At 41.0% G+C, this 27,773-nt stretch overlaps 1 protein-coding gene across 2 annotated transcripts in view; it reads left to right on the forward strand.

Moving 5' to 3' along the window:
- The window catches only part of tent2 (terminal nucleotidyltransferase 2), a 105,670-nt gene that overhangs the window by 22,205 nt on the left and 55,692 nt on the right, over nucleotides 1–27,773 (forward strand). For both annotated transcript variants that reach the window (XR_005942857.1, XM_041186638.1), the window contains exons 6-10: nucleotides 5,505–5,596; nucleotides 5,693–5,756; nucleotides 13,177–13,243; nucleotides 15,656–15,732; nucleotides 22,258–22,386. Coding sequence is in view for 1 of the 2 variants with exons in the window: in XM_041186638.1 (XP_041042572.1) it covers nucleotides 5,505–5,596; nucleotides 5,693–5,756; nucleotides 13,177–13,243; nucleotides 15,656–15,732; nucleotides 22,258–22,386 (429 nt within the window). In the remaining variant the exon portion in view is untranslated. The remainder of the gene's footprint in view (nucleotides 1–5,504; nucleotides 5,597–5,692; nucleotides 5,757–13,176; nucleotides 13,244–15,655; nucleotides 15,733–22,257; nucleotides 22,387–27,773) is intronic.

Genomic DNA, 27,773 nt, shown 5'->3' on the forward strand with positions numbered 1-27,773 from the left:
ACACACTGTATTCTAGGTGCTGTCTCACCAATGCCCTGTATAACTGAAGCATAACATCCTTACTTTTATGTTCAATGTTCAAAATGGTGTCAAAGCAGTGGGAGACATTCAAAAGCAAGATTCTATGGGCACAGTGTAGCCATGTCCCCACAAAGAAAAGGGTGGTTCTGCCAAATCTAGAGCCCCCTGGTTAACTGGAAGCATACAGGGTAAGATAAAGCAGAAAAAGAAAGCTTATGACAGTCAGGACAAGCTTAACACTGTAGAAAGCCTGGGGTGGTATAGACAATACCAATACATTAAGAGCAAGAGAATAATTAAGGATAGGGTAAGGCCTGTCAAAGATGTACATGGTAACTCTTGTGTTGATTCTGAAGATGTGGCAGATGTGTGTTCTCAATGAGTACTTTGTCTCTGCCTTCACTAAGGAGAGGGAAGATGCAGATCTTCTAGTTGAAGAGGAGTGTGAACTATTAGATACAATAAGCATAATGAAAGAGGAAATACTAGAGGGACTGACACCCTGGAAGATGGTTAAATCATCAGAGCCAGATGGATTGTATCCCAGGTTGTTAAAGGAAGCATAGGAGGAAATAGTGGATGATCTGAGGATCATTTTCCAATCCTCATTACATACAGGCAAGGTACCGGAGGATTTGAGGTCTGCGAACATTGTACCAATATTTAAAAAGGGTGTGAAGGATGGGACAGAAAATTATAGGCCAGTCGGCCTGACTTTGGTGGGCAAATTTATTAGAATCAAAAACATGGGATAGGATAAGCTGTCACTTCGGAAAGCACGGATTGATCAGGGATATTTAGCATGGTTTTGTTAGGGGAAGACTGTGTCTGACTGACTTAATAGAAGTTTTTGAGGGAGTAACAAGGATGATTGATGAGGGCAGTGCAGAGGATCTTGTCTAAATGGATTTTAGTAAATCGTTTGACAAGGGACCACATGGCAGACTGGTCAGAAAAGTGAGATGTTATGGGATATAGGGGAAGGTGGCAAGTTGAATCCAAAATTGGCTCAGCGACAGGAAACAAAAGGTATTGGTTGATGGATGTTTTTGCGAGTGGAAAGTGGCTTCCAGTGGCATTCTACAGGGCTCAGTGTTGGGGCCCTTGCTGTTTGTTGTATATAGTAATGATTTGAACTTAAATGTGGGAGGCATGATTAGAAAATTTGCAGATGATACAAAAATTGGCCATGTAGCTGATAGTGAAGAGGGTGGCTATTGTCTCCAGAATGATATCAATGGTTTGGTTGAGTGGGCGGAGAAGTGACAAATGGGATTCAATCTAGAAAAGTGTGAGGTAATGCATTTGGAGAGGGCAAACAAAGCAAGGGAATACTCAGTACATGGGTTGATATTGAGAGGGGATGAGGAAGTGAGACACCTTGAAGTGCATGTCCACAGATCCCTGAAGGTGGCAAGACAGGTGGATAAGGTGGTCAAGAAAATGTATGAAATGCTTTCCTTTATTGGGTGAAGTATTGAATACAAAAGCAGGGATGTAATGATGGAACTGTATAAAATGCTGGTTAGACCACAGCTGGAATTTTGTATACAGTTCTGGTCACCATGTTGTAAGAAAGACACAACTGCTCTGGCAAAAGTACGAGAGGAGATTTACAAAAATGTTGCCAGGGCTTGAAAATTGCAGCTATGGGGAAAGATCGGATAGATTAGGATTGTTTTCCTTAGAACAGAGGTGGCTGAGGGATGACCTGATTGAGGTATACAAAATTCTGATAGGTTAGAAAGCCTAGATAGGTTAGAAAGGAAAGAATTGTTTCCCCTAGCTGAGGGTCAATTGTCAGGGGGCATAGATACAAGGTGATCGGTAGAAGGATTGGAGGGGACATGAGGAAAAACCTTTTCACCCAGAGGGTGGTGGGCTTCTGGAATTCACAGTCTAAATTGGTGGTTGAGGCTGAAACACTCAACTCCTTTATAAACTACCTGGATCTGCACCTGAAGTGCTGTAACCTACAAGAATACGGGCCAGGTGCTGGAAAGTGGAATTAAAAATGAGTGGCTAGTTTTTTTTGGCTGATGCAGACACAAGGGGCTAAATGGCCTCTTACTGTGCCATAACTTTTCTATGGTTCTATTTAGCCTCTTTGAAAGGCTACGTTTACATGACTGACAAGGGAATTGGCAGTTTCGGGAAGTGGGTAGGAAAGTGGAGTGAAGGCCACAATCAGATCTGTCATAAATAGCAGAGTGGGCTCAAAGGGCTAAATGGCTTACTCCTTCTATTTCTTATGTTCTTATGAAAGCCTTAAAGAATCATAAAAACAACCTGTTACTGATATTGGAAATCTGAAATAAATCAGAATGCTCAGGTGGTCAGGCAGCATCTATGGAGAGAGAAAAACAGTTGATGGTTCAAGCTGATGTTGCTTCATCGTTCATGAGTCCTGATGCAACTAAAGAGAAGTGCCTGGTATGCTCTGGCTTTTTTCTCAACAAATCATGTCTTCTATTCAAGGGAAAAAGTGTTTCTATTAAGCAGACAGAGTTTCTTATCCAAAATCTGTACTCTTGTAAATACTGTGTGTATGAAGGTGTCCAGAATAAACAGTTATTTTTAATTGCAGTGTTCAAATTAAAAAATCATGTGGGATAGCCTTGCTTTGCTATAATTTCTTTCCCCAAAATGTGGAAGGTACCACACTTGTAAATTTATATGGGGTAAAACTCTTTGGTTAGATATATTTACAATTTATGGAATTGTAGAATACTACAGCATGAAACGAGGCCATTCAATTCATCGGGTCTGTTTCAGCTCTTTAGAGGAGCAGTCCAGTTAGTCCCCTATCTCCACTCCTTCCTCATATTCCCGCAGTTCTTCCCCCTTCAAGTATTTAACTAACTCCCTTTTGAAGGCTACTATCGAATCATTATCCACCATCCTACCAGGTAGTGTACTCCTCTAGTGGAATCCTCACTGCCCATTTTGTAAAAACATTTTTCCTTATGTTACCTCTGGTTATTTTATAACACCATAAGAAATAGAAGCAAAAATAGGTCATTCGATCCATCAAGGCTGCTTTTCCATTCAAATAGATAATGGCTGATCTGCTTCTGACCTTAACTCCACTTTCCTCCCTGCCCCCCATAATCTTGACCCCCTTGTCAAAAATCTGTCTAACTCAACCTTGAAGATATTCAGTGAGCTCTCTGGGCTACAGAATTTTAAACATTAACAACCCTTTGAGAGAAGAAATTCTTCCTCACCTTCATTGTTAATGCGAGACCTCTTTACTTTAAGTTGTGCCCCCTTCTAAATTCCCCAACTACAGGAAGCATCTACCCTGTCTCATCCTCTCAATATCCTGTGTGTCAGTAAGATCATCTCTCAACTCCAATGAGTATAGACCCCACCTGCTCAACCTTTCCTCGTAAGACAACCCCTTCACCCCACGAATCAGCTTAGTGAACCTTCTCTGAACCTCCTCCAGGGCAAATATATCCCTCAAGGATACCAAAACTGTACACAATACTCCAGGCGCAGTCTCACCAATGTCCTGTATAGATGTAGCAAGACTTTCCAACTTTTATACTCCGCACCCCCCTTCCATTTGCCTTCCTAATTGTTTACTGTACCTGCATGTTAAGTTTTGTGATTCATGCACAGTAATTTTCCCACTCACTTAACCTATATATATCTCTTTGCAGACTCTGTATCCTCCTCACAACTTGCTTTCCTATCTATCATCTGCAGATTTGGCAACAAAGCAGTTGGCCCCTTCATCCAAGTCATTAATATAAATCATAAGTAGTTGAGACCCAGCACTGATCCCGGTGGCACCTCATTAGTTACAGTTTGTGAATCTGAAAGTGACCCATTTATCCCGACTCTTTGTTTCCTGTTACTTAACCAATTATCTATCCATGCTAATATTATTACCCCAACAGCATGCACTCTGATCTTTTGCAGTAACCTTTAATGTGGCACCTTATCGAATAACTTTTGGAAATCCAAATACGCTAGATCTACCGGTTCCTTTTTTGCCACCTTAAATCTGTGCACCCTGATTATTGACTCTTTAGGTATTGGAATCAGTTTCTCGTTTATTTACTCCAAACCTTCAATGTTAAATACTTGTTGCTTCTGCAAAAACATAAGATACTCAACCTGGAGAATGGTTGCATTCCTCCAATGCCTGTCTCGTTGCCTGTGTTTATTCAAAGTAGAATGTTTTTCTATTTAGTTATACTAACTGGCTAGGTGGGGTTACACCTCTGGAACAAGCAAAAATAGTGACTATTAACACTACAACTTCACTCATTGATTTCAATGGACTGGGGAGTTTTGCAGCACTACTACCTTAACTCCAGTAGTTTTCCTTGTTGTTAATCAGAGAAAATAAGATAGAACTTCTTTTGAAACTTTTTATCGGGACATTATGCCTAAAATTGTGCCCAAGTTTTCTGCCAAGGTTATTAACAGATGCCAGATTGCAAAATTTGTTAAACAAGTGGAAATCAAAGTGGGAAATCACACCATATTTAAGCATGAAACCTTGAAGTATGAAAATTAAGTTTAAAGCCATGTAACCAGCCTTCCTGTACGTTAGGCATAACATGTTTAAGAACATGCATTGTGAAAGCTTTTAAATTTTTAATATGACTGTTACCGTCACTATGAAAATGCATTTGTAACACCCTTGCATTCAAGTTTCAGCGATCACTTATGCCAGGTAGTTCCATTAAGACCAATTAGTCTTCTAATGCAAATATACTGGAGCATTAAAATTACAATGCTCAAGAGATCCAAATTAGATGAGCCAGAGATCTCAGAGGACTGTGGAGTTGGAAATAAGGAGGGGTGTGGCTATGGAGGGATTTGAAAACAAAGTTGAAAAATTTAAAAACAAGGAGCCAATGTTGGTGATGGGTAAACAGGACTTGAGTAAGGATGCAGTTGGCAGAGGTTTGGATAGCCTCTAGTTTATAGAGTGTAGAATGTGGGAGACTAGCAACTTGCGCATTTGACTATTCGAGTCCAGTGTATAAGAGGCATGGTTGAGTGTTTCATCAGCAGATGATCAGAGGCATGGGCGATGTTACGAAGGTGGAAATAAATAAGAATAACAGTTCTTATGGTAATGTTTTTCGAAGGTACAAAGAATAGCGTGTATTGCTACTACATTGCAATCCAATGATTTCAGTAGACTCAGGAAGAACATTGCTGATTAAGGGCCACTATAGCATATTTTATGTTCCACTTTTGATTTTTGGATGCTTTTTTAATGGCAGTAGAAATTATTGGTGTTTCATACCTTAAGTACATAAGAATTCACACTAAGTTATGTAATCACTTCATTTTTTTAAATTGTAAATAAGCGTTACTGTTTAACGTTTACCCTGACTCAATGGAAAACTGAAAGGAAAGGAAAACTGCAATAAGTCAAACCAACGTAAGGTGTTTGGCAGGTGCTTGTAGAATCAGAAACATTCTCATACATTTCTACTTTTTTCTTACCCCAGAGACAAGGCTGTACTTGGTTGGTTCTTCACTGAATGGCTTTGGCACTCGTTACAGTGATGCAGACCTGTGTCTGGTGTTGAAAGAGGAGCCGGTATGTTTATTTTTCATGTTAAGTTCAGGTTTTTTGCCAATTACTACATCTAGCAAATTGTTATATTGAAAGGCAATTTTTTTTATATTCTTGTAGATCAATCAAAGGAGTGAAGCATGTCACATACTCAGTTTAGTTCAACAACTTTTCTACAGACTATGTAAGTCACTTTTGAAGTTATTATGCTGTTAGTGCTATAGTGTGTAGGACTTTCTTTTTATTCATTCACGGAAAGTGGGCTTCGTTGGCTGGGCCAGCATTTAGTGTCCATCCCTAGTTGCCCTTGAGAATGTGGTGGTGAATTACCTTCTTGAACCGCTGCAGTCCATGTGGTGTAGGTTTACCCACAGTGCTGTTAGGGAGGGAGTTCCAGGATTTTAACCTAGTGACAGTGAAGGAATGGCAATATATTTCCATGTCAGGATGGTGAGTGACTTGGAGGGTAACTTCCAGATGGTGGTATTCCCATCCATCTGCTGCCCTTGACCTCCTAGATGGTAGTGATCGTGGGTTTGGAAGATGCTGCCTAAGCAGTCTTGGTGAATCCCTCCAGTGCATCCTGTAGATGGTGTACACTCTATGTCGATGGTGGAAAGAGTGAATGTTTGTGGATCTGGTGCCAATCAAGCAGACGGCTTTGTCCTGGATAGCATCAAGCTTCTTTTGTGTTGTCGGAGCTGCACTCATTCAGGCAAGTGGCGAGCATTCCATCACACTCCTGACTTGTGCCTTGTAGGGGGTGGACAGGCTTTGGGGAATCAGGAGGTGAGTTCTCATCGCAGGATCCCTAGCCTCTGACCTGCTCTTATAGCCACAGTATTTATATGACTAGTCTAGTTCAGTTTCTGGTTAATGGTAACCCCCCAGGATGTTGATAGTGAGGGATTTACTGATGATAATGCCATTGAATGTCAAGAGGTGATGGTTAAACTCACTCTTGTTGGAGATGGTCATTGCCTGGCATTTTTGTGGTGCAAATGTTAATTGCCATTTATTAGCCCAAGCCTGGATATTGTCCAGGCCTTGTTGCATTTGGACACGGACTGCTTCAATAACCGAGTCACTGGAAATGGTGCTGAACATTGTGCAGTCATCAGCGAACATCTCCACTTCGTCCTTATGATGGAAGTAAGGTAATTGATGAAGTAGCTGAAGATGGTTGGGCCTGAGTGATGTCCTGGAACTGAGATGATTGACCTCCAACAATCACAACCATCTTCCTTTGTGCTAGGTGTGACTCTAACCAGTGGAAAGTTTTCCCCTGATTCCCATTGACTCCAGTTTTGCTTGGGCTCCTTGATGCCACACTCGGTCAAATGCTGCCTTGGTGTCAAGGGCAGTCACTTTCCCCTCACCTCAGGAGTTCAGCTTTCTTGTCCATGTTTGAACCAAAGCTGTAATGACGTCAGAAGCTGAGTGGCCCTGGCGGAACCCAAACTGGGCATCAGTGAGCAGGTTATTGCTAAGCAAGTGCCACTTCATAGCACTGTTGGTGACTCCTTCCATTACTTTACTGATGATCGAGAGTAGACTATTGGGGCAGCAGTTGGCCGAGTTGGATTTGTCCTTTGTGTGCAGGACATACCTGGGCAATTTTCCACATAGCTGGGTAGATGCCAGTATTGTACTGGAACAGCTTGGCTAGAGACGCAGCAAGTTCTGGAACACAAGCCTTCAGTACTATTGCCAGAATATTGTCAGGGCCCATAGCCTTTGCAGTATCCAGTGCCTTCAGCCATCTCTTGATATCAAGTGGAATGATTCGAATTGGCTGAGGACTGGCATCTGTGATACTGGGGACCTCTGGAGGAGGCCGAGATGGATCATCCACTCTGCACTTCTGGCTGAAGATGGTATCAAATTCTTCAGCCTTCTCTTTTGCACTAATGTGCTGGGCTCCCCCATCATTAAGAATGGGATATTTGTGGATTCTCCTCCTCCAGTGAGTTTTTGAATTGTAAACTGCCAGTTAAGATAATGTGAATGTGGATGCATTGTCCCGGGTGTAAATTACTGCAATCAGTAATACTTAAGATGGTATAAGGGGGAAGGATGGCTGAACGAGTTTAAGTCTCATGTTTGTTATCTATGTATCTTATACCCTGTGATGAAACACATTTTTTAAATGGTGTTTCATCTTTTTAAGGGTGGAGGCATTACGTTTAAATTCCTTTACGTGCTTCTGTTTTCATTTTGGGTAATGACCCTACACAAACTGACTAAACGGTTCTTCAAAAACCGGTAAAAGTATTAAAGGTGCTGGTTTGATTATGTTTTGAGGTTTACCTGCTATCTAATATCTATGACACGTTCTACAGAATTGCGCCACTACTTTTATGAAGCCTTGGCCAGGTAAAAGGCCTATTTATCCATGCTTGGATTTTTCGTATTCCTACATGTCCTGTCATGGGAATCTCATGTGCTAATCGCAATATCTCCTTACAATATTTGGGCGTTACCACCATCTGATGAGCAGCTGTCCATTCCAGATCCGCAGGTCTGTGAGGGTGTCTCCACTTCCTCACCAGGACTCTGTTTTTAAGGTAATAGCACTCTGGAACTCCTTCAGTCTCACCTTCAGTGTGAGCTGTCTGTGCTAACTTGTTTTAACTCTGGATCTGCTTTCTGAGCCTCAATTAAGGAAGACATATCAAACATTTCTTTTGAATTATCCTCATCCTCAAATAAAGTTTCAGCTACTCTAACATCTTCCTATGGTATTACGTTAACCTCTGGTGATGGACTTTGTTTAACCATTACTCTGGTCACCACATATGATGGAAAAATGCCAGGAACCTGTTCTTGTAACTGCTGTGTCTCTTCAGCCTCTTTCGGACTTCCTGTCATCCTCGCGAAGCTTTACCTTCCTGCCAAATCATTCCCCAGGGGTAGATCCACAGGTAATTTCTTAACCACTCCTGCAACCACTAATCCGGACAACAAATCGCATTCCAATTGCGCTTTGTACAATGGAACCGGGATATATTCTTCACTTATCCCGTTTACCAATACTGTAGCTTCCATTGAACTCTGGAGGGAAAACTAGGTCCTTCACCAGCAAAAGAGTTTGAGTGTCGCTTAATATAGTTGTGTTTAGCTGCATCATTTGATGAAAAAGTGGTAATCTTCCCTTTAGACAAAGCCCTTTATATCTCTCACCTACCTTATTCACTTCACCTGCATTCACAACAGTGTTTGCCTCCAGACCTTTATTTGTAGTTAATGCTGTACTTTGGCCTGTGGCATTTTCTTTTGGAGTTCCCTTTCGGATTTCCCTTTTCGGAATCTCTCTTACAAACTCCAATAAGCCCCATTGGCTCCCCTTGCAACTTCCAACATTCTGAATAAATGTGCCCCACTTTACCAGAGTGGTAACACTTCGGCCTTCGAGTTTTACCTCTGCCCTCAGTACCTTCCTTCCTGATCTGGGGAGGAGATCTCAAAGTTTTCCCAACTATCCATTCTTTACCCTGGCTATTTGCCCTCCTTTCACTCTCCCACTTTCTATCCTTATCAAATTTTGGGGGGTGATGGAGAAAAGGTTTGGTTTTATGGATCAGCTCATAATTGTCAACCATTACTGCTGCGTATCTGGCAGTTGCAACCCTGTGGTCTTCCAAATGGGTTCTTGTTACAGAAGGAAGGGAGTTTTTAAACTTCCAAGAAAATAATCCCTCTGAAAACTTCATAGGTAGTATCCACCTGTCAAAACTACTTCAAGTCTTTCAAGTTCAGTGTAAGTTGTCCAGGCTGTTTCCTTAAATTTCAAAACTTTTGTCTGTATGCTTCAGGGACCAACTCGTATGTACTCAAAATGGTCTTTTTCACCACATTATAATCCCTAGAAACCACCTCTGACAGTGAGGCATAAATTTCCTGTGCTCCACCTCTCAATTTGCTTTGTATGGGCAATGTCGCGTTTTCCTTTGGCCAATTCATCTGTTTAGCTATCTTCTCAAATGAAATAGAGAATGGTCCAACATCTCTTTCAAATTTTGGAAGAGCTTGTACAAATTTAAACATCTCCCCACTGGATTCTGATCTATACTTAAGTCCTGCCTCACCTCCTGGTGTCTCTTTTTTAACTGTCAGCATTCCAAGCTGGAATTCTCCTTGTCTCTCTCTTCTCTTTCCTCCTTTTATAGAGTTATACTGCACAGAAACAAGTCCTTTGGCCCATGTCTGTGCTGGCCATCAAGCACCTAACTATTCTAATCCCATTTTCTAGCACTTGGCCCGTAGCCCTGTATGCTTTGGTGTTTCAAGTGCTCATCTAAACACTTCTTAAATGTTGTGAGGGTTCCTGCCTCTACCAACCCCTCAGGCAGTGTCTTCCAGCTTTCAACCACCCTCTGGGTGAAAATATTTTCAAATCCCCTCTAAACCTCCTGCTCCTTACCTTAAACCTATGCTCCCTAGTTATTGACACCTCCGCTAAGGGGAAAAGTTTCTTCCTATCAACCCTTTCTATGCCCCTCATAATTTTGAATACCTTTATCAGGCCTCTCCTCAGCCTTCTCTGCACTGAGGAAAACAACACAGCCTATCTGGTCTCTCTTCATAGCTGAAATGCTCCAGCTCAGGCAACATCCTGGTGAATCTCCTCTGTACCCTCTCTAGTGCAATCATACTCTTCTTATAGTGTCATCTGCGAACTTACTGATTATACCTCCTATATTCACATCAAAATCATTAATGCACACCACAAACAGCAAGGGTCCCAGCACCGATCTCTGCGCTATACCACTCGCCACAGGCTTCTAATCGCAAAAACAATCTTCAACCATCACCTTCTGCCCCCTGACACTTAAGCCAATTTTGGAACCAGTTTGCCAAATTGCCCAGGATCCCATGGGCTCTAACTAACTTGACCATTCTCCCATGCGGGACCTTGTCAAAAGCCTTACTGAAGTCCATGTAGACTACACCAACTGCACCACTCTCATCTACCTTGAAAAATTCAATCAAATTTTTTAGACTTGATCCTCCCCTCCGACAAAGCCATGCCGACTATCCTTGATTAATCCCTGCCTCTCCAAGTGGAGAGTAATCCTATCCCTCAGAATTTTTTCCAGTAGTTTCCCTACCACTGATGTTAGACTCACTGACCTGTAATTACCTGGTTTATCCCTACTACCCTTCTTGAATAATGATACTACATTCGTTGCCCTCCAGTCCTCTGGCACCTCCCCTGTGGCCAGAGAGGATTTGAAAATTAGTATCAGAGCCCCTGCAATCTCCTCCCTTGCCTCACATAGCAGCCTGAGATATGGTTCACCTGTGCCTGGGGATTTATCCACTTTTAAGCCTGCTAAAACGGCGAATACCTCCTCCCTTTCAATGCTAATTTGTTCAAGTATATCTCAGTTCCCACCCTGATTTCTGCACCTACACCGTCCTTCTCCACAATGAACACACATGAAAAGTAATCATTCACAAGGTCACCTACACCCTCCGGCTCCATGCACAGATTGCCACTTTTGCCCCTAATGGGCCCTATTCTTTCTCTGGTTATCCTCTTGCCCTTAATATATTTATAAAATGCCTTGGGATTTTCCTTTATCTTGCCCGCCAGTGTTTTTTCATGCCCCCTCTTTGCTCTCCTAATTACTTTAAGTACCCCCTACAGTTTCTATACTCCTCTAAGGCTTCCGCTGTTTTCAACCCTCTGTATCTGCCATAAGCCTCTTTTTTTTTCCTTATCCAATCCTCTATATCACTTGACACCCAGGGTTGCCTGAACTTGTTGGTCCTACCCTTCACCTTTACAGGAACATGTTGGCCCTGAACCTTCACTATTTTTCTAATCTTGCCATTTCTAATTCCCTCTGGAGATCACGTTTTCACGTTTCCATTTCTTGTTTTCTTTCTCTCTCCTGCCTTCCTGCCTGTTCCCTTTGGAATGCCCTTTCTCTTTCCTATTCTGCTGCCTCTAGTTCCAATTTTTTAATTTGCAACTGAGTTTGGGCCCATTCCAATGAACCGCCCCTTGGAGAACTCAAGTCTATCAGGTATTCTTTCCAGTTTTAAATGCTGTGCTATCTCTTCAATTACCTCTGCTTTCCTAGCTTTGGCAGGCAATCCTACTGTTAGTTTACTTGCCAATTCGATTAACCTGGCTTTTGGGATCCCTTGTAAAATTGTCAGGGACATCTCTTCCGCTTGGAGGAAGGTTTTAGAAATTTCCAGTGCCATCTTATTTTTATAGTACAAATCTGGTGTTTCTTTTTAGGCTTTATTACTTACTAAATCTACACCCAAATTGTCGTTGTCTTTTGTTCCAAAATGTCCCAGACGAATTGAATTGTCTATCATCATTCATGACTGGATGTGGCAGGACTGCAGAGTTTAGATCTGATCCATTAGTTGTGAGATCCTTTAGCTCTGTCTGTCACTTGCTTCTTATGCCGTTTGGCACGCAAGTAGTCCTGTGTTATAGCTTCATCAGGTTGACGCCTGATTTTTAGGTATGCCTGGTGCTGTTCCTGGCATGCCCTTCTGCACACTTAATTGAACCAGGGTTGACCCCCTGGTCTGGTGGTAATAGTAGAGTGGAGGATATGCCAGGCCATGAGGTTACAGATTGTGGTTGACTACCGTAAGTAAGAGTAAGCCACTCTTTGAAGTTAATATGTTGTTAGTGTTATAGTGTGTTGAACATGTCAAAATTTAACAATGTTCATTAGGTGGTATGTAAGAAAAGAGGATAAAGGAATACAGGAAATGTGTAGGTACTTTTGATTCGGGCAAATGCTTATGTGGATGATAAACACCAAAATGGTCTGCTTGGACTGAACTTCCTGTTTCCATTTTGTAATTTTGTGGGGGTTTTTTTAGATAAAGGTGGCAATATTTTGTATGCACACCAGAATTTGCAGTATGAATTTTGACCAATAGTTTCCTTACATAATATTTATCCTCTTTGATCAATCAGTTGGGGTGGGCAAGATTTAAAGTAGATGTCAGGTGCAAAAAAGGAAAATTAACAAAACACCCTTGCTGACTTCTTAACCACTGATTATTATATGGCTGGATCTGGCTAAAAAGCTGGTCACCACCTTCTGCATGCTTTTTAAAAAAAATTAATCTTTCGTGGGAAAAGGGCATCGCTGGCAAGGTCAGCATTTGTTCCCTACCCCTAACTGTCCTTGAACTGAATGGCTTGCTAGGCCATTTCGGAGATCAGTTGAGAGTCAACCACGTTACCATCGGTCTGGAGTCACGTGGGGCAGACCAGGTAAGGATGGCAGATCTCCTTCCCTAAAGGAAAGATGGGTTTTTACAGCAAAAGATGATAGCTTCATAGTTACCATTATTGAGACCAGCTTTCAGCTGCTGTGGTGGGATTTGAGCCCGTATCCTCAGAGCATTAACATAGGCCTCTTGGGTTATTAGTCCAGTGACGTTACCACTGCGCCACAGTCTCCCCTTCTGCTTCCACGCTACCCACCAGAGAATTTGTGGATGATGTACAGGATCCCAAGAAAGCACCACTCTGGACGTTTCTGGGTAAAGTGCAGTTAGACAGTAGTTAAAAGTATTTTTTGAAGGTAGATTTAGTTTTTTAACTTTATTTGCAGCTTACATTGACAGACCTCAACTGATCCGAGCAAAAGTGCCAATAGTAAAATTCAGGGATAAAGTCAGGTAGGTGATTGAGTTATTTCTGCTGACAATCATTCCATTGTAATTAGTAGTGGTGCTGATTGTTACCTTCTAACTTTGCACTGTAGCTACCATGATATATTATTTACCTTTGGAACTAATTCATTGCTGCCATTTTTTAAACTGTATTTGTAATTGTTTGCAGAGTTTGTTAAATTTGTTTGAAAAAGACTTTTTTAAAAATAAAATTATTTATGTTTTTTTAAGATTTTGAGCATATATTTGAAATTGCTTGATTTTTTAAATACTGCCTTCATTCTGCTGACTGTTTTGTACTCCTGGATCAGATACTTTACTAGTTGATCACTGATTTGGATAACAAAAATCTGGGCGTAGACTTAATTCTGCAGAACAGAAGAAAGACTGATTATATTGGGCTAAAGCTGTCTCTAGACTAAAATGTATTTTTAAAATTAACGTGTTGATTTAAGATAAAAGTTTTCATAACCATGGCCTTCAAAAGCAAGATTGAACCTGGGTGACTAATCAATTGCATTGGAATGCATTTCAGCACTCCCTGGTTCATAGGGCAAAATTTTCCCCCTGTTGAGGAGGAAGGGCGGGCGGCCCTCCAATTGGCGCCGCCATTTTTAGTGGGTGGGCCAATTAAGGCCCACCCAGCATAACACCCGCAAGGATACCCTATGCGCTTCCTGTTGGTGGGTCGGGGTGGTGAATTCCTATTTCTCCGATCTCCCAGAGACTTAAGTGCTGCCGCAGGGAGATCGGTTCCCAAAGTAAAAAGTTACTGCAGTGAAAATTTCATTCGCCAACCATGTCTCCTCATGTAACATTGTCACATGAGTTGGACATGGACATAACGTTAATTAAAAATGTCTCTTAATTTTTTGATTCAGCAATGAAACCTCATCATGCCCCCATCTGGAACAGTATTTGTTTTTTTTTTAAATGGATCCATTACAGCATTGCTGATAAATTCTTCCTCCTCCTTTCGACCTCTACCTGAAATAAGCACTTCTAACGTCCATTGGAAAAGCACCCAAGGCCATTTCCCTCAGGAGCTTTGCTGGGTTTTTTCCTCATATCCACACTATAAGCCTTTTTTTTTTCTAATGTTGCTATTATTGTAACAGAGAAATTCTGCATAAGTGATTGGAATAGAAATTCAGGTGTGCCCATTTTTAATAGAGAGGATACACTTACATTCACATAACTGACTTCCAGCTTGAAAAATTACTTTCTAGTGACTGCTTTAGTTTTAAGGTCCTGTTTCATAGCATAACAGGTGGCCACCTGACACACTTTTGTGATTACTCTTTGCTGAAGGAATGAAAAACTAATCTTACTGCTCTGCTTTGTACTAATATTCGTATGTTTTTCTCTGCTGCAAATGCTTATTCTCTTGTCCTTTAGAAAAATAAAATTATCTCAACCTTAGCCATTCCCTCTGGCAAAACATTTTGTTCTCTAACAGCTCCCCAAAACGTGACTCCTTTACCTTAAGAAAAATAAAAATACCTGGAAAAACTCAGCAGGTCTGACAGCATCTGCGGAGAGGAACACAGTTAACGTTTTGAGTCCGTATGACTCTTCAACAGAACTAAGTAAAAATAGAAAAGAGGTGAAATATAAGTTGGTTTAAGGGGGGATGGGACAGGTAGAGCTGGATAGAGGGCCAGTGATAGGTGGAGATAACCAAAAGATGTCACAGACAAAAGGACAATGAGGTGTTGAAGGTGGTGATATTATCTAAGGAATGTGCTAATAGGTGACATTAAGGGTAGAAAGTAGGAGGAGCAAGGTACAGATAGCCCTAGTGGGGATGGGGTGGTGGGAAGGGATTGAAATAGGCTAAAAGGTAGAGATAAAACAATGGATGGAAATACATTTAAAAATATTGGAAATAGGTGGGAAAAGAAAAATCTATACAAATTATTGGAAAAAAGGGGGATTGGAAAGGGGGTGGGGATGGAGGAGAGAGTTAATGATCTAAAATGTTGAACTCAATATTCAGTGCGGAAGGCTGTAAAGTGCCTATTCAGAAGATGAGGTGCTGTTCCTCCAGTTTGTGTTGAGCTTCACTGGAACAATGCAGCACTCCTTTACCTTATCCTTATTAAAGCTTTCTGAAATTCTGTGTATACCTTTTGTAATTAAAACTTAACCAGCAGAATGTTTTAAATGTGACTTTTTTTTCCCTGTATTACCTTAAGTTATGCTTTTCCAAATATTTACTAGTAGATGTCCTAAAGTAACTATAGATTTCCTGCAAAGATGACAATCATAACTATTGAGTAATTTGATGTTTCCTGAGCCTTTTAAAAGTACAGTTATGGAGTTGCTTAAACCATATTTCACTCCTCAGGAATCTCTTGAACCTAGTGAATTTCAAAAATAAATGTACGAGTTTAATTGTTTTTTTTGCATTTTCAGCGGTGTGGAATTTGACTTGAATGTAAACAATGTTGTGGGAATAAGAAATACATTCCTGCTGAGAAGCTATGCATATAGTAAGTACTCTACATATATACACACACACACGTGTGCACACACACACATATATATATATATATAAAAAAAACAGGCTGACTTTTTTTCTTGACACCCTTGATAGTTTTAGAATATCCAACAAAATTGACACTTAAGTCATTCTTCCCTAAATTTAAAATGTTAATACAGCCACTTAGATTACAGTTGGAAGTTTCAGTTAAAACCATGTAAAATGTTTTGCATAGCCATTTTGGTGCTTTGAAAGTTGCCTGTACAGGTTGAGACTTTTTAAGCTGTATGAGCTTGACCAGCTAGTTATAGGATTTCATTACATTTAATAGTTTTATGTAGGTTTGTCTAAGGCTAGCTTAAACATGTGAATGTTGGGACATGATGCCTATAGACATCTTGTGGGTGTGGTATATTGTAATATCGATTTCTCCTCCTCTCACTCAAATTATGGGTGCAGCATTCCCACAGCAGAAAAAGAGACTTGTATCTATATAGTGCCTTTTTTAACTGCAGAATATCCCACAAACAGCAAGTTGATAATGACCAGATAATCTAGTTTTGTAATGTTGATTGAATTATAAATATTGGCCAGGATGCAGGACACATGGGATAATTCCCCTGCTCTTCTTTGAAATGGTGCCATTGGATTTTATGCCCACCTGAGAGGGCAGATAGGGTCTCAGTTTAATGTCACATTTGAAAGACAGGTCCTCCAATGCTATAGCATTCCTTCACCATTGCACTGGAATGTCAGCCTTGATTTTTGTGCGCAAGCCCTGGAGTGGGACTTGACTTCACAACTTTCAACTGAGAGATGTGAATATTACAAACTGTACCTACAGCTGTTCTCTTCTTTCGAAAACAGCAAAGATACAGTAGTTATCATTGCCTTAGAACCAGGATCAGAGACTCAGAAGCATACATCCCAACTGATAATTGAATGTGTCACCTTGTATTTCATTATTAATGTTAGCCTGTTTTATCACATTTGGAGTTGGTCAGTTTTTAAAATTCATTTAAGGGATGTGGGTTTCACTAACTAGGCCAACATTTATTGCCCATCCCTAATTGTCCTTGAGAAGATGGTGGTGTGCTGCCTTCTTGAACCACTGCAGTCCAAACGATATAGGTATGCCCACAGTGCTGTTAGGGAGAGAGTTCCAGGATTTTGACCCAGTGACAGTGAAGAAATGGTGATATATTTCCAAGTCAGGATGGTGAGTGGCTTGGAGGGGAGCTTCCTGGTAGTGGTATTCTCATGTATCTGCTGACCTAGTCCTTCTAGATGGTAGTGGTCGTGGGTTTGGAAGGTGCTGTCTAAGGAGTTTTGGTGAGTTTCTGCAGTGCATGCTGTTGGTACATACTGCCACCACCACCGACGCACAGTAGCAGCAGTGAATGTTTGTGGATGGGGTGCCAGTCAAATGGGCTGCTTTGTTCTGGATGGTATCAAGCTGCTTGATGTGTTGTTGGAGCTGCACGTATCCAGGCAAGTGGAGAGTATTCCATCACACTCCTGAATTGTGCCTTGTAGATTGTGGAGAGGCTTTGGGAAGTCAGGAGGTGAGTTACTCACTGCAGGATTCCTAGCCTCTGACCTACTCTTGTAGCCACAGTATTTATATGGCTAGTCAAGTTCAGTTTCTGGTTAATGGTAACCAATCAGACGATGGTGAGTCCTATTTTTAGCTGTGCAAAGTCTTAAAATGAATTCTTTTTTAATATGAGAATGATTTCTTGGAGACCCTGTTGTTGGAATGTGGTTGTTTGGAAAAAGGTATTTGACACGGCAAACTAATAGTTGAACGCACCTTTCAAGGCGAATCCTGAGTATGTTTGGAAAGTGTTGAATGGGTAGAATGGGGGTGGTGGAAGTACTAAGTGGAATGTGCTCAGTTTTAGTATTTGGACCACTACAATTGTTCATTTATGTAAATGACCTGTACTTTAAGACTTTCTTGATCAAAATTGAATCTGAAGGAGACTGGAATTTAAGGAAGCAGTTCAAAATTTACAGAATAAGTTGGACAAATAAGCCAAAAGACAAATGAAGTTTAAAGTGAAGAATTTTACAACTTGGAAAGGAAGGGAATATAGATGGCACACATTTCAACACCATGAATGGAGTACATAAAGATGAAACTTTAAAAAAAACACAACACCTAGGTGTTTTAGTGGACTAGAAACTAAACATGTTTATTTATCCAATGTAGGGAAACAGTCATCAAAGCTAGTAGGGTGTTGAACAACATAACCAAAACAAGTTAAGTGTATGGAATCTCATTTTAAATTAAATTGGAAGAGTCGGACAAAGGGATGGATTCAGCCTAGTTAAAAAATCAAATTTAGAATTGATAGCTTTTTATAAAAGACACCAAACTACAATGTGAGTGTTTGATTGGCTTTTTTGGGAGTGAGTGCTGTAGTCGGATATTTAATACAATTTTGGAAATTGTATTCCTTAACCAGGAAGTGGGCCCCAACTATCAGTAGTAGTCGTCAGTTATAAAAATGAGTAACAATAATAGATTTCAATATTATGGATTGCATATCCCAGAATGGAAGCACAGTCATTTTCACTCAAGTAGTGGGGAGAACATGGAGAGGGTGCAAAGAAATATAAATAAAGTGAGTGGGCAACAAGATGGCAGATGGAGCATAATGTAGGGAAGTGTGAAGTTATTCACTTTGGTCATAAGAATAGAAAAGCAGAATTTTTTTTTAAATTGTGAAACTTGTGATTGTTGATGTTCAGAGAGACTTGGGTGAGCTCATACAAGTAACGCAGAAAGTTAGTATGCAGGTACAGCAAGCGATTAGGAAGGCAAAAGGCATGTTGGACTTTATTACAAGGGGATTGGAGTACAGGAATAAACAAGTCTTGCTGCAATACAGGGTTTTGGTGAAACCACATTTGGAATAGTGTGTGCAGTTTTGGTCTTCACATTTAATAAAGGATATACTTGCATTGGAGGTGGTACAGTGAAGGTTCACTAAATTGGTCCCTGGGAAGAGGGGATTGTCCTATGTTGAGAGACTGAGTAAATTCAGTTTATAATCCCTGGAGTTTAGAAGAATAAGAGGCGATTTCATTGAAACCTACAAAATTTTGAAGGGGCTTGTTGGGTGGTTGCTGAGAGATTGTTACCGCTGGTTGGGGAATCTAAAACATGGGGGCACAGTCCCAGGATGAAGGGCCGATCATTTAAGATTGAGAAGCAGAGTAATTACTTCACTCAGTGGGTTGTGGATGCTCCATTGGTGAATACATTTAAGGTTGAGATAGACATATTCAGCCTCTGAGTCATGGGATATGGGAAGAAGGCTGGAAGTAGCAGTTGAAACACAAGATCAGCCATAATTGTATTAACGGTGGAGCAGGTTCAGTGGGCCGTATGGTCTATTCCTGCTCACATTTCTTGTGTTCTTGTGAATGATGGTGGACAATTAAACAACTAACTGGAGGAGGAGGCTCCACAATTATTCTCACCCTCAATAATGGGGGAAGCCCAGCACATCAGTGCAGAAGACTAGGCCGAAGCATTTGCAACCATCTTCAGTCATAAGTGCAGAGTGGATGATCCATCTCAGCCTCCTCCTAAGATCCCCCGCATCACAGATGCCAGTTTTCAGCTAATTCGATTCACTCCATGTGATATCAAGAAATGGCTGAAGGCATTGGATGCTACAAAGGCTACAGGCCCTGACAATATTCTGGCAATAGTACTGGAGACTTGTGATCCAGAACTAGCCGTGTCCCTAGCCTAGCTGTTTCAGTACAGCTACAATACTAGAATCTACCCAGTAATGTTGAAAATTGTCCAGGTTTATCCCATCCAAGCAGCAGGGGAAATCCAACCGGCCCCAAAAGTCTACACTCGATCATCAGCAAAGTGATGGAAGATGTTGTTAACAGTACTATCAAGCGGCATTCACTCAGCAGTGACCTGTCCACTGCTCAGTTTGGTTCTGCTAGAGCCACTCTGCTTCTGACCTCATTACAGTCTTGGTCAAAATATTGACAGAAGAGCTCAACTGGAGAGGTGAGAGTGACTGTCCTTGACATCAAGGCAGCATTTGACCTAGCGTGGTGTCAAGGTGCCCAGCAAAACTGGAGTCAATGGAAATATGGGGGAAAACTCTCCACTAGTTAGAGTCACAGCAAGCACAAAGGAAGACAGTTGTGGTTGTTGGGGATCAATCATCTCAGCCCCAGGGCATCACTGCATAAGTTCCTCATGGTAGTGAGGCAGTAGACCAAACCATCTTCAACTGCACCATCAATGAATGAGATGCACTCAGGCGACTCCTGCATTACCAGCCTGTTTCTTATTGATTGCTTGGCGGTCACCTATTTCCCCCTCTCCCTGCATACTCTTAAGCTGCAGGGTGATCACATCTATAAATATGCTGTCCATAAAACTCTCAACCTCACAACGCAGTGTACTGATGCCAGCTGCTGCTCAAGCTCTGAAATGCAGAACTCGTGTTGCTGCAGCTGATGATACTTCCTGCACATATGGTTATCCAGGGTCACAGGAAATGTCCTGGAGTTCCCACATGGAACAGGATGTGCATTCCTGGGGGTCGGAACTGCCCTGTTAACTTTCTATTAGATAATAAAAATTGCTACCTAAAAAAAGCTCATCAACTGCTCACTTCTCCTCTTCTGTTGGATTGGAAGCCATGGTGAGGGGTAGATTGGGGGCTTGATTGGAGAGGATCAGAGGCCTTGGGGGTTGCATGGGGATGGTGGTGATAGGAGGATGTCTTTATGTGGTGGTGGTTTCTCAGGCAGGTATCTGGATCCAGGAGGTGTGAAGCCACTTGCCCTGAAACTAAATATTCCCCTCTCAGTTGCTTTTTGCAGAACCTTGCTGTGCATTATTTGGCTTCCATGCTTCTTCACAATATAAGTATGCTTGCAGTTCAAAAGTAATCAGTTTTAACATCTTAAGAGAATGGTATGGTGCTATATAAATGCTAGTTCTTTCAACGATTCTAATAATTTCTCAATTTTTTTGTTGAATGAATTGGCTAAATCCTGTGGGGAAACAACTCTATTTTTAAAAATGAAATACTGTAGATAAACACTAAAGGGTTTATTTGCAGTGAAAATATTTCCTATGCAGCCACAATATTTTGTATTCAGTGTCTCTGAACCTAAGCTCTTTTTGAAGTAGGCTGTTTTCACTGAGTTGCTGTAAGTTAGTACAATAACAAATTTTTCAACTTTTCTTGAAATATTCAGCTAATTTATGCAGCACTTTGCAATGATTTTTATCCCTATTTAATTGACTTAAATTCCATTGAATAACTTTGAAATTCATCCTGGGGCCTTGTTAAAACTGGATGGAATAGGATCCTCTATACTTCTGAATAGCATTATAGTTTCCAGCTATGATGATGTGTAACTTTATTTCGGGGTAAGAACTGTTTGCAGTATTTGTAATTCTTTTTATTAGCATTGTGCACTAGAGGTCAGTGTTGTTCCCTTGAACAAATTTTTTGTCAGATAACTGCAGCTACTTATCTTCCATTTTACCCGTTCCACATTCGTATGCTTTTGTCTCATCTTGATTAACCAAAATTGTAGCCTTTTAATACTACAAATATGTTTCATAGTACTATGTACTGTCATATTTTTAACTTCTACATGAAATTTCATTCAAAATAAAAAGCAACAATGCCACCAAAATGATAGATACGAATGAATCACACTGCTGCTGGTGTGCATTCAGTTAAACGTACAAAGCATCAGTGCAGCCGTGGGCCTTTGCCTCGATATGCATATATTTTACTCCTGAGTGATTCTACATTGCTTTAAAACTAGGTCTTCACACATTCTGTGGACTGGCTTAGTAATTGTGTTAGACATATATTCAGAATATTCTTATTGTATTTCAGAGATTCAACTGTTTAGATTGTTAATTAAAGGTTAGCATATCTCTAAATTTCCTTTTAATTGATGTTGCATTGGGTAATTAATGGAAATTGAAATCTTTCCAAAGAATCTATCTACTCAGGAATTTATGAAGTATTTCCAGCGCAGAAACAGACCATTCAGCCCAACAGGTCTTCATTCAAATGCATTTATTGATTAATTAAAGTGCAAATGACACATTTCTTCCAGAAAATAGTGTTTTAGGATACTGCATATGACTGATATGAGATGTACCCCTGATAAGTGTAGAATGCTTGGAAAGAGCAGGTAGCTTTACACCAAAGCTTTCCACCCCTGGTAGTGTTCTCACATTGTGTCTAGGTATCTTGCAGACTAATTAATAAGAGTTGATTGCTATGGTTAGCCAACAACTCTATTATCATATCATGTTACTGTCAGGATAATGGAAAGTAAGCTAGCTGGACTTTGATACTTTTTCATCCAGCAATTCTTATGTTACTATGTAGGATTAACAAAAAAAATTTGTGAATGCAGAAAGATGGAAATTAAAACCACTTGTGTAGTTGGCTTGTCATCAACTCCTTAAAAATCTCAATGTTCTCCCAAGTAAATTGTTTCTTTTATGCAGCTGAGAGTCGTGTTCGTCCCCTTGTGCTGGTTGTGAAAAAGTGGGCGCGTTACCATGGAATAAATGATGCTAGCCGTGGCACATTGAATAGTTACTCTTTGGTGCTGATGGTGTTGCACTATCTACAAAGTAAGTCTGCCTTTGTGGTATTTATATAATTTTGTAATCTTCTTTTACAGGTTCTTGTGATGTAGTGCATTTGTGTGTTTGTACCTGTCTGCTTGGTGTTTTCCTAGTCAGTCCTCAGTAACATTGAAAAAATATAGTGGGAATTTTTCAAATCTGATAGGAAAACTTTATGCTCGTCTCTTTATCTGAAGGCTGACTATAGATTTTCATGCTAATGTAGTGACCAGGCAATTGCACTTGTTTTATTATTTGAACTCAAATGGCAACTTATAATTCCACCTTCTCAGAACTTGAAACTGTTTTGTTCTACATTTACTTTGGTCATTATAACCCGTCCTACAAGGTCAAAGCAGTTGCTTCATTCACAGACCACACAGTTTAAATCCCACACAGTGATAATGGCTGGAGATTCTGGCTGATGTTCCTTGGTTGTCTATACTAATTATTTAAATTCATGTAGGAGAACTCCCAACCTAAACTGGACCCAGTATTGGGAGCTCAGAGGATTGACGTGGAAATTGCTGCTAAGCTTGAATGGTACTGGGGGGGGGGGATATGAAAAGGTATGTAGCCACCCAAATTATATGTTGGGCTCAGTTGGTGGTAGCCTCGCCTAGAAGTTGCAACACTGAAACAGGCCATTCAGCCCAACTGGTTGACAGAGAAAATATGAGAAGGATTAGTTTATCCTCCATTTGAGCAAATAGTTCCAATCAAATTTACCCACCATATTCCCACCTGCTTCTGACTCTGAATTTTTTGGTTTCAAGGCACAGTTCAAGAGACCTAATGTGCAATCTAGGTTAACACTTCACTGCATTAAATGTTGCAGATGCAATCTTTTGGAAGCGAATTGTTGCAGTGGTTTGGTCATTGAAGATCACATCCTTTGCAAGGACAGCCTGGACAATTTTTTCAGTTTCCTGGCTAACATATTTCCCCTCCACCTCCCTCTTTGCTCCATGTTGCCACCACCAGCAGCACTTCAAATTTAAAAAAGTGATGAATTAGCTATGGACACTTATTCTAGATGTTGGTTGCGAGATAAATTTGCCTTTTCCTTAAACCTGAGGAGAGACACTACACAATGAAGTAATTTTTTGCAGCGTTCAAAAGATGGTCTTAAATTAGTCGGTTTGAGGTGTTGCTGGGGTGAAAAAATGGCCTGGATTTGGTGACCAGTGATGAAGCAATAGTACTCTCTGCTTCACTCAAAGAAAGCTATGCTTGAGTTTCCAATTTCCTGACACCAATCTGAATCTGGTGCCAACCCAGGCATGCAATAACAATGATGCTGTCAAGTAGGGTAAACAGCCATTCACATAGAAATATTCTCACAGACAGCAAGCCAGTAGTTAAAATCCACCACCAATGCACAGTAGCAGCAGTGTGTACCATCTTCAAGATGCACTGCAGGAATTCACCAAGGCTCCTTCAACAGCACCTTGCAAACCCACAATCACTAGAATCTAGAAGGACATGGGCAGCAGATAGATGAGAACACCACCACCTGGAAATTCCCCTCCAAGCCACTCAACATCCTGACTTGGAAATATATTGCTGCTCCTTCACTGTTGCTGGATCAAAATCCTGGAACTCCCTAACAGCACTGTGGGTGTACCCACACCACATGGGCTGCAGCGGTTGAAGAAGGCAGATCACCACCACCTTAAGGGCAACTAGAGATGGACAATAAATGCAGGGCCAAACAACAAAGCCCACACCCCATGAACGAATAAAAAAAAATTTGAATTTTATAGAGGACAAAATAAATGTTTGGGACATATGGATGACACTGGGGTAGAAGCTGAAATATCATAAACTTTTAAAAAATGTTATTTGAAAAATATGTGGGATTTATTGTCATAATGGAGAAAATTCACATTCCACAAATATATAATTAGTTTTCAGGAAGGTATTTCAGCAGCAGTAAAAACTTTTACCCCACCCCCCAAAAAGCCCAGTTCCACCTAATACAAAAAGGTGCAACTTTTTTCAAGGGTATTTACAGTAAGACTAATAGCATTAAAAAGGTTTTGTCAACTCAGTGATTTCTAAATGATTGCAGTCTGGAGTTCTTGAACAACACACCCTATGGAGAAGGATAGAATCATTAACGGCAATTTCTAGATTTCTGTGTTTAGCTAAGCATGTGTGATCCTGGCAGCCATTGCTGCTGACAGTCATCACTATGAAATCTGGGCCAACCTTTATAAAGATTGCGTGGGGAAACATTAGCTGCTAAAACCCACCAGTAAACAAATCTGTAAAGGTAGAATATATGGTTGATCTGGAATGTTTCCGCATCCATTCTATCTTTGGTTAGAAAATTGCACATCCTTCTGTATAAGGCGAGTTTGTGGAGGAATTGTGCTTTTAAAAGTCCCAGTGTTGCTGGAAAGAGTTGGCAGTCAGATTCAACACTCTTCACTACTTACAAAAGATGGGACTATATGCAAAAGAAGATGGTACACCATAAGGAAATAGCCAGCATAAGGCTGCTCAACTATGCCACTTAACAGGTGTGCGGCTTGGGTACGCAAGCCAGGAAGTGCTATATGTTTACGGTTGGCTCTTTTTAACTTTGGAAAATAAAGCAGTGCAGTGACATTGGCTTGCTCTGACCTTCCCCTGTTGCTATTCTGACTGATGCATGACAAATTTGTTCCACAAATCTAGTGGGCAGCTCTCTGGTGCAGATAATTCCTTTCTGAAAGTGGAAGGAGGTAGAAGACCTTACCTGCCACTGACTGTTCCTCTGATGCAGACCTGCAACAGGCTCCATGCAGTCCTGGAGCCTGCGTTATTGGAGTGTCATATTTGAGCTGGTACTGTTTCTAAACAACCACCCTTAAGCCCCCACCCCACCCCACCAGTTTTAAGGCAGCAGTACTTGCCAAAGACCATGTACTTGATACATCTTCCAATTACATATTGCATTGTATCCAAGGTGGACTGAGTGTCAGTGTTGTGGGCAACACTCAACAGATTCTTTAAGAATCCCTGATGTGCAGAACCCTTGGAAGAGTTGCTGTCCTTTGCAATTTTTCTGTAACATCTGCTTGACTCATGAAGTCAGAGTCATCATCGCAAAGAAAGAGGGCATTCAGCTCTTCGAGTCCATACCAACTTGCTGTTGAGAAATCTAGGCAGTTCCGTTCCCTGTTCTATCCCTTTAACCCTGCAAGTTTATTTCCCTCAATTGACCATCCAATTTTCTTTTGAAATCACTGATCACGTCCACTTCCACCACTCCAGTAGGCAGCGAGTTCTAGCTCTTTGCCGTTTGCTGTGTAAAAAGATTCTTCCTTGCATCTCCCTGCATCTTATTCATAGCATCAAATCTGCGTCCATAGTCCTTGTACTATCAGCTATTGGGAATAACTTTCCTTTGTGACAGGTTTAGATAAGATAGGTAATCTTGTCCACCTCAGTCAAATCTTTCCTCAATCTGCTTTGGTCCAACGAGAACAACCCCAGCTTCTTCAACCTAACCTTGTAATGAAAATCCTCCATTCTTGTAACCATTCTGATAAATCTCCTCTGCATCACTCTTAAGGATCTTCACTTCCTAAAGTGTGGTGAGCAGAACTGGGCCCACCTAGTTGGGACCTAACCAGAGCATAGTAAAGATTCAGCATAACTTCCCTGTTTTTATACTCAATAAGACTAAGGTCCCATAAACTTTGCTAATTACACTCAATTTGTTATGACACCACCAAGGTTCTGTGCACATGTACCCCAAGGTCACTTGGTGCCTGCACACTAGAACTGTGTCAGTAAGTTATGTTACCTCTCTCTAACCCTTCTGCCAAAATACGTCAGTTCACACTTCTGTGTATTAAGTTTCATCTGCCACTTGTCTGCCCATTCTGATAGCCTTTTATCCTGTTGCAATTGATTTGTACCATTCTCACAGCCTGCCACATCACCAAGTCTGGTATCATGGGGCAAATTTTAATAGCACTGTACCTTGAGGAGCACCACTGACTACCATCCTCCAATTTGAAAAATCATCATTTGCCACTCGCATTTTTTCTGTCCTGAAGCCTATTTTTTTATCCAAGCTGACACTTAACCTCATTGAATGAGCTTCAATTTTGTTAACCAGTTTTTTTGTGGTGCTTTGTCATTCACTTCTTAAAATCCATATCATAGAAACATAGAAAATAGAAGTAGGAGTAGGCCATTCGGCCCTTCGAGCCTGCTCCGCTGTTCATTATGACCATGGCTGATCATCCAACTCAATAGCCTGCTCCCGCTTTCTCCCCATACCCTTTGATCCCTTTCACCCCAAGGGCTATATCTAATTCCTTCTTGAAAACATACAATGTTTTGGCCTCAACTACTTTCTGTGGTAGCGAATTCCACAGGCTCACCACTCTCTGGGTGAAGAAATTTCTCCTCATCTCAGTCCTAAATGGCCTACCCCGTATCCTCAGACTGTGATCCCTGGTTCTGGACTCCCTCACCATCAGGAACATCCTTCCTGCATCTACCCTGTTTAGCCTTGTTAGAATTTTATATGTTTCTATGAGATCCCCCCTCATTCTTCTGAACTCCGAGTATAATCCTAACCAACTCAGTCTCTCCTTACATATATCAGTCCTGCCATCCCAGGAATCAGTTTGGTAAACCAGCGCTGCACTCCATCTATAGCAAGAACAGCCTTCCTCAGATAAGGAGACCAAAACTGCACACACTATTCCAGGTGTGGTCTCACCAAGGCCCTGTATAATTGCAGCAAGACATCCCTGCTCCTGTACTTGAACCCTCTCGCTATGAAGGCCAATGTACCATGTGCCTTCTTTACTGCCTGCTGCACCTACATGCTTACCTTCAACGACTGGTGTACGAGGACACGTAGGCCTCGTTGCACATTCCCCTCTCTCGATTTATTGTCATTCAGATAATCTAACTTTCTGTTTTTGCTACCAAAGTGGATAACCTCACATTTATCCACATTATACTGCATCTGCCATGCATTTGCCCACTCACTCAGCTTGTCCAAATCACACTGAAGCATCTCTGTATTCTCCTCACAGCTCACCCTCCCACCCAGCTTTGTGCCATCTGCAAATTTGAAGATATATTTAGCTTCCTCATCTAAATCATTAATATATATTGTGAATAGCTAGGGTCCCAGCACAGATCCCTGCGGTACCCCACTAGTCACTGCCTACCATTCAGAAAAAGACTTGTTTATTCCTACTCTTTGTTTCCTGTCTGCCAACCAGTTTTCTATCCATGTCAATACACTACCCCCAATCCCATGCGCTTTAATTTTACACACTAATCTCTTATGTGAGACTTTGTCGAAAGCCTTCTGAAAGTCCAAATAAACCACATCCACTGGCTCCCCCTCATCAACTCTACTAGTTACATTC

Source organism: Carcharodon carcharias, chromosome 4, assembly GCF_017639515.1.
Source record: "Carcharodon carcharias isolate sCarCar2 chromosome 4, sCarCar2.pri, whole genome shotgun sequence".
Taxonomy (NCBI): domain Eukaryota; kingdom Metazoa; phylum Chordata; class Chondrichthyes; order Lamniformes; family Lamnidae; genus Carcharodon; species Carcharodon carcharias.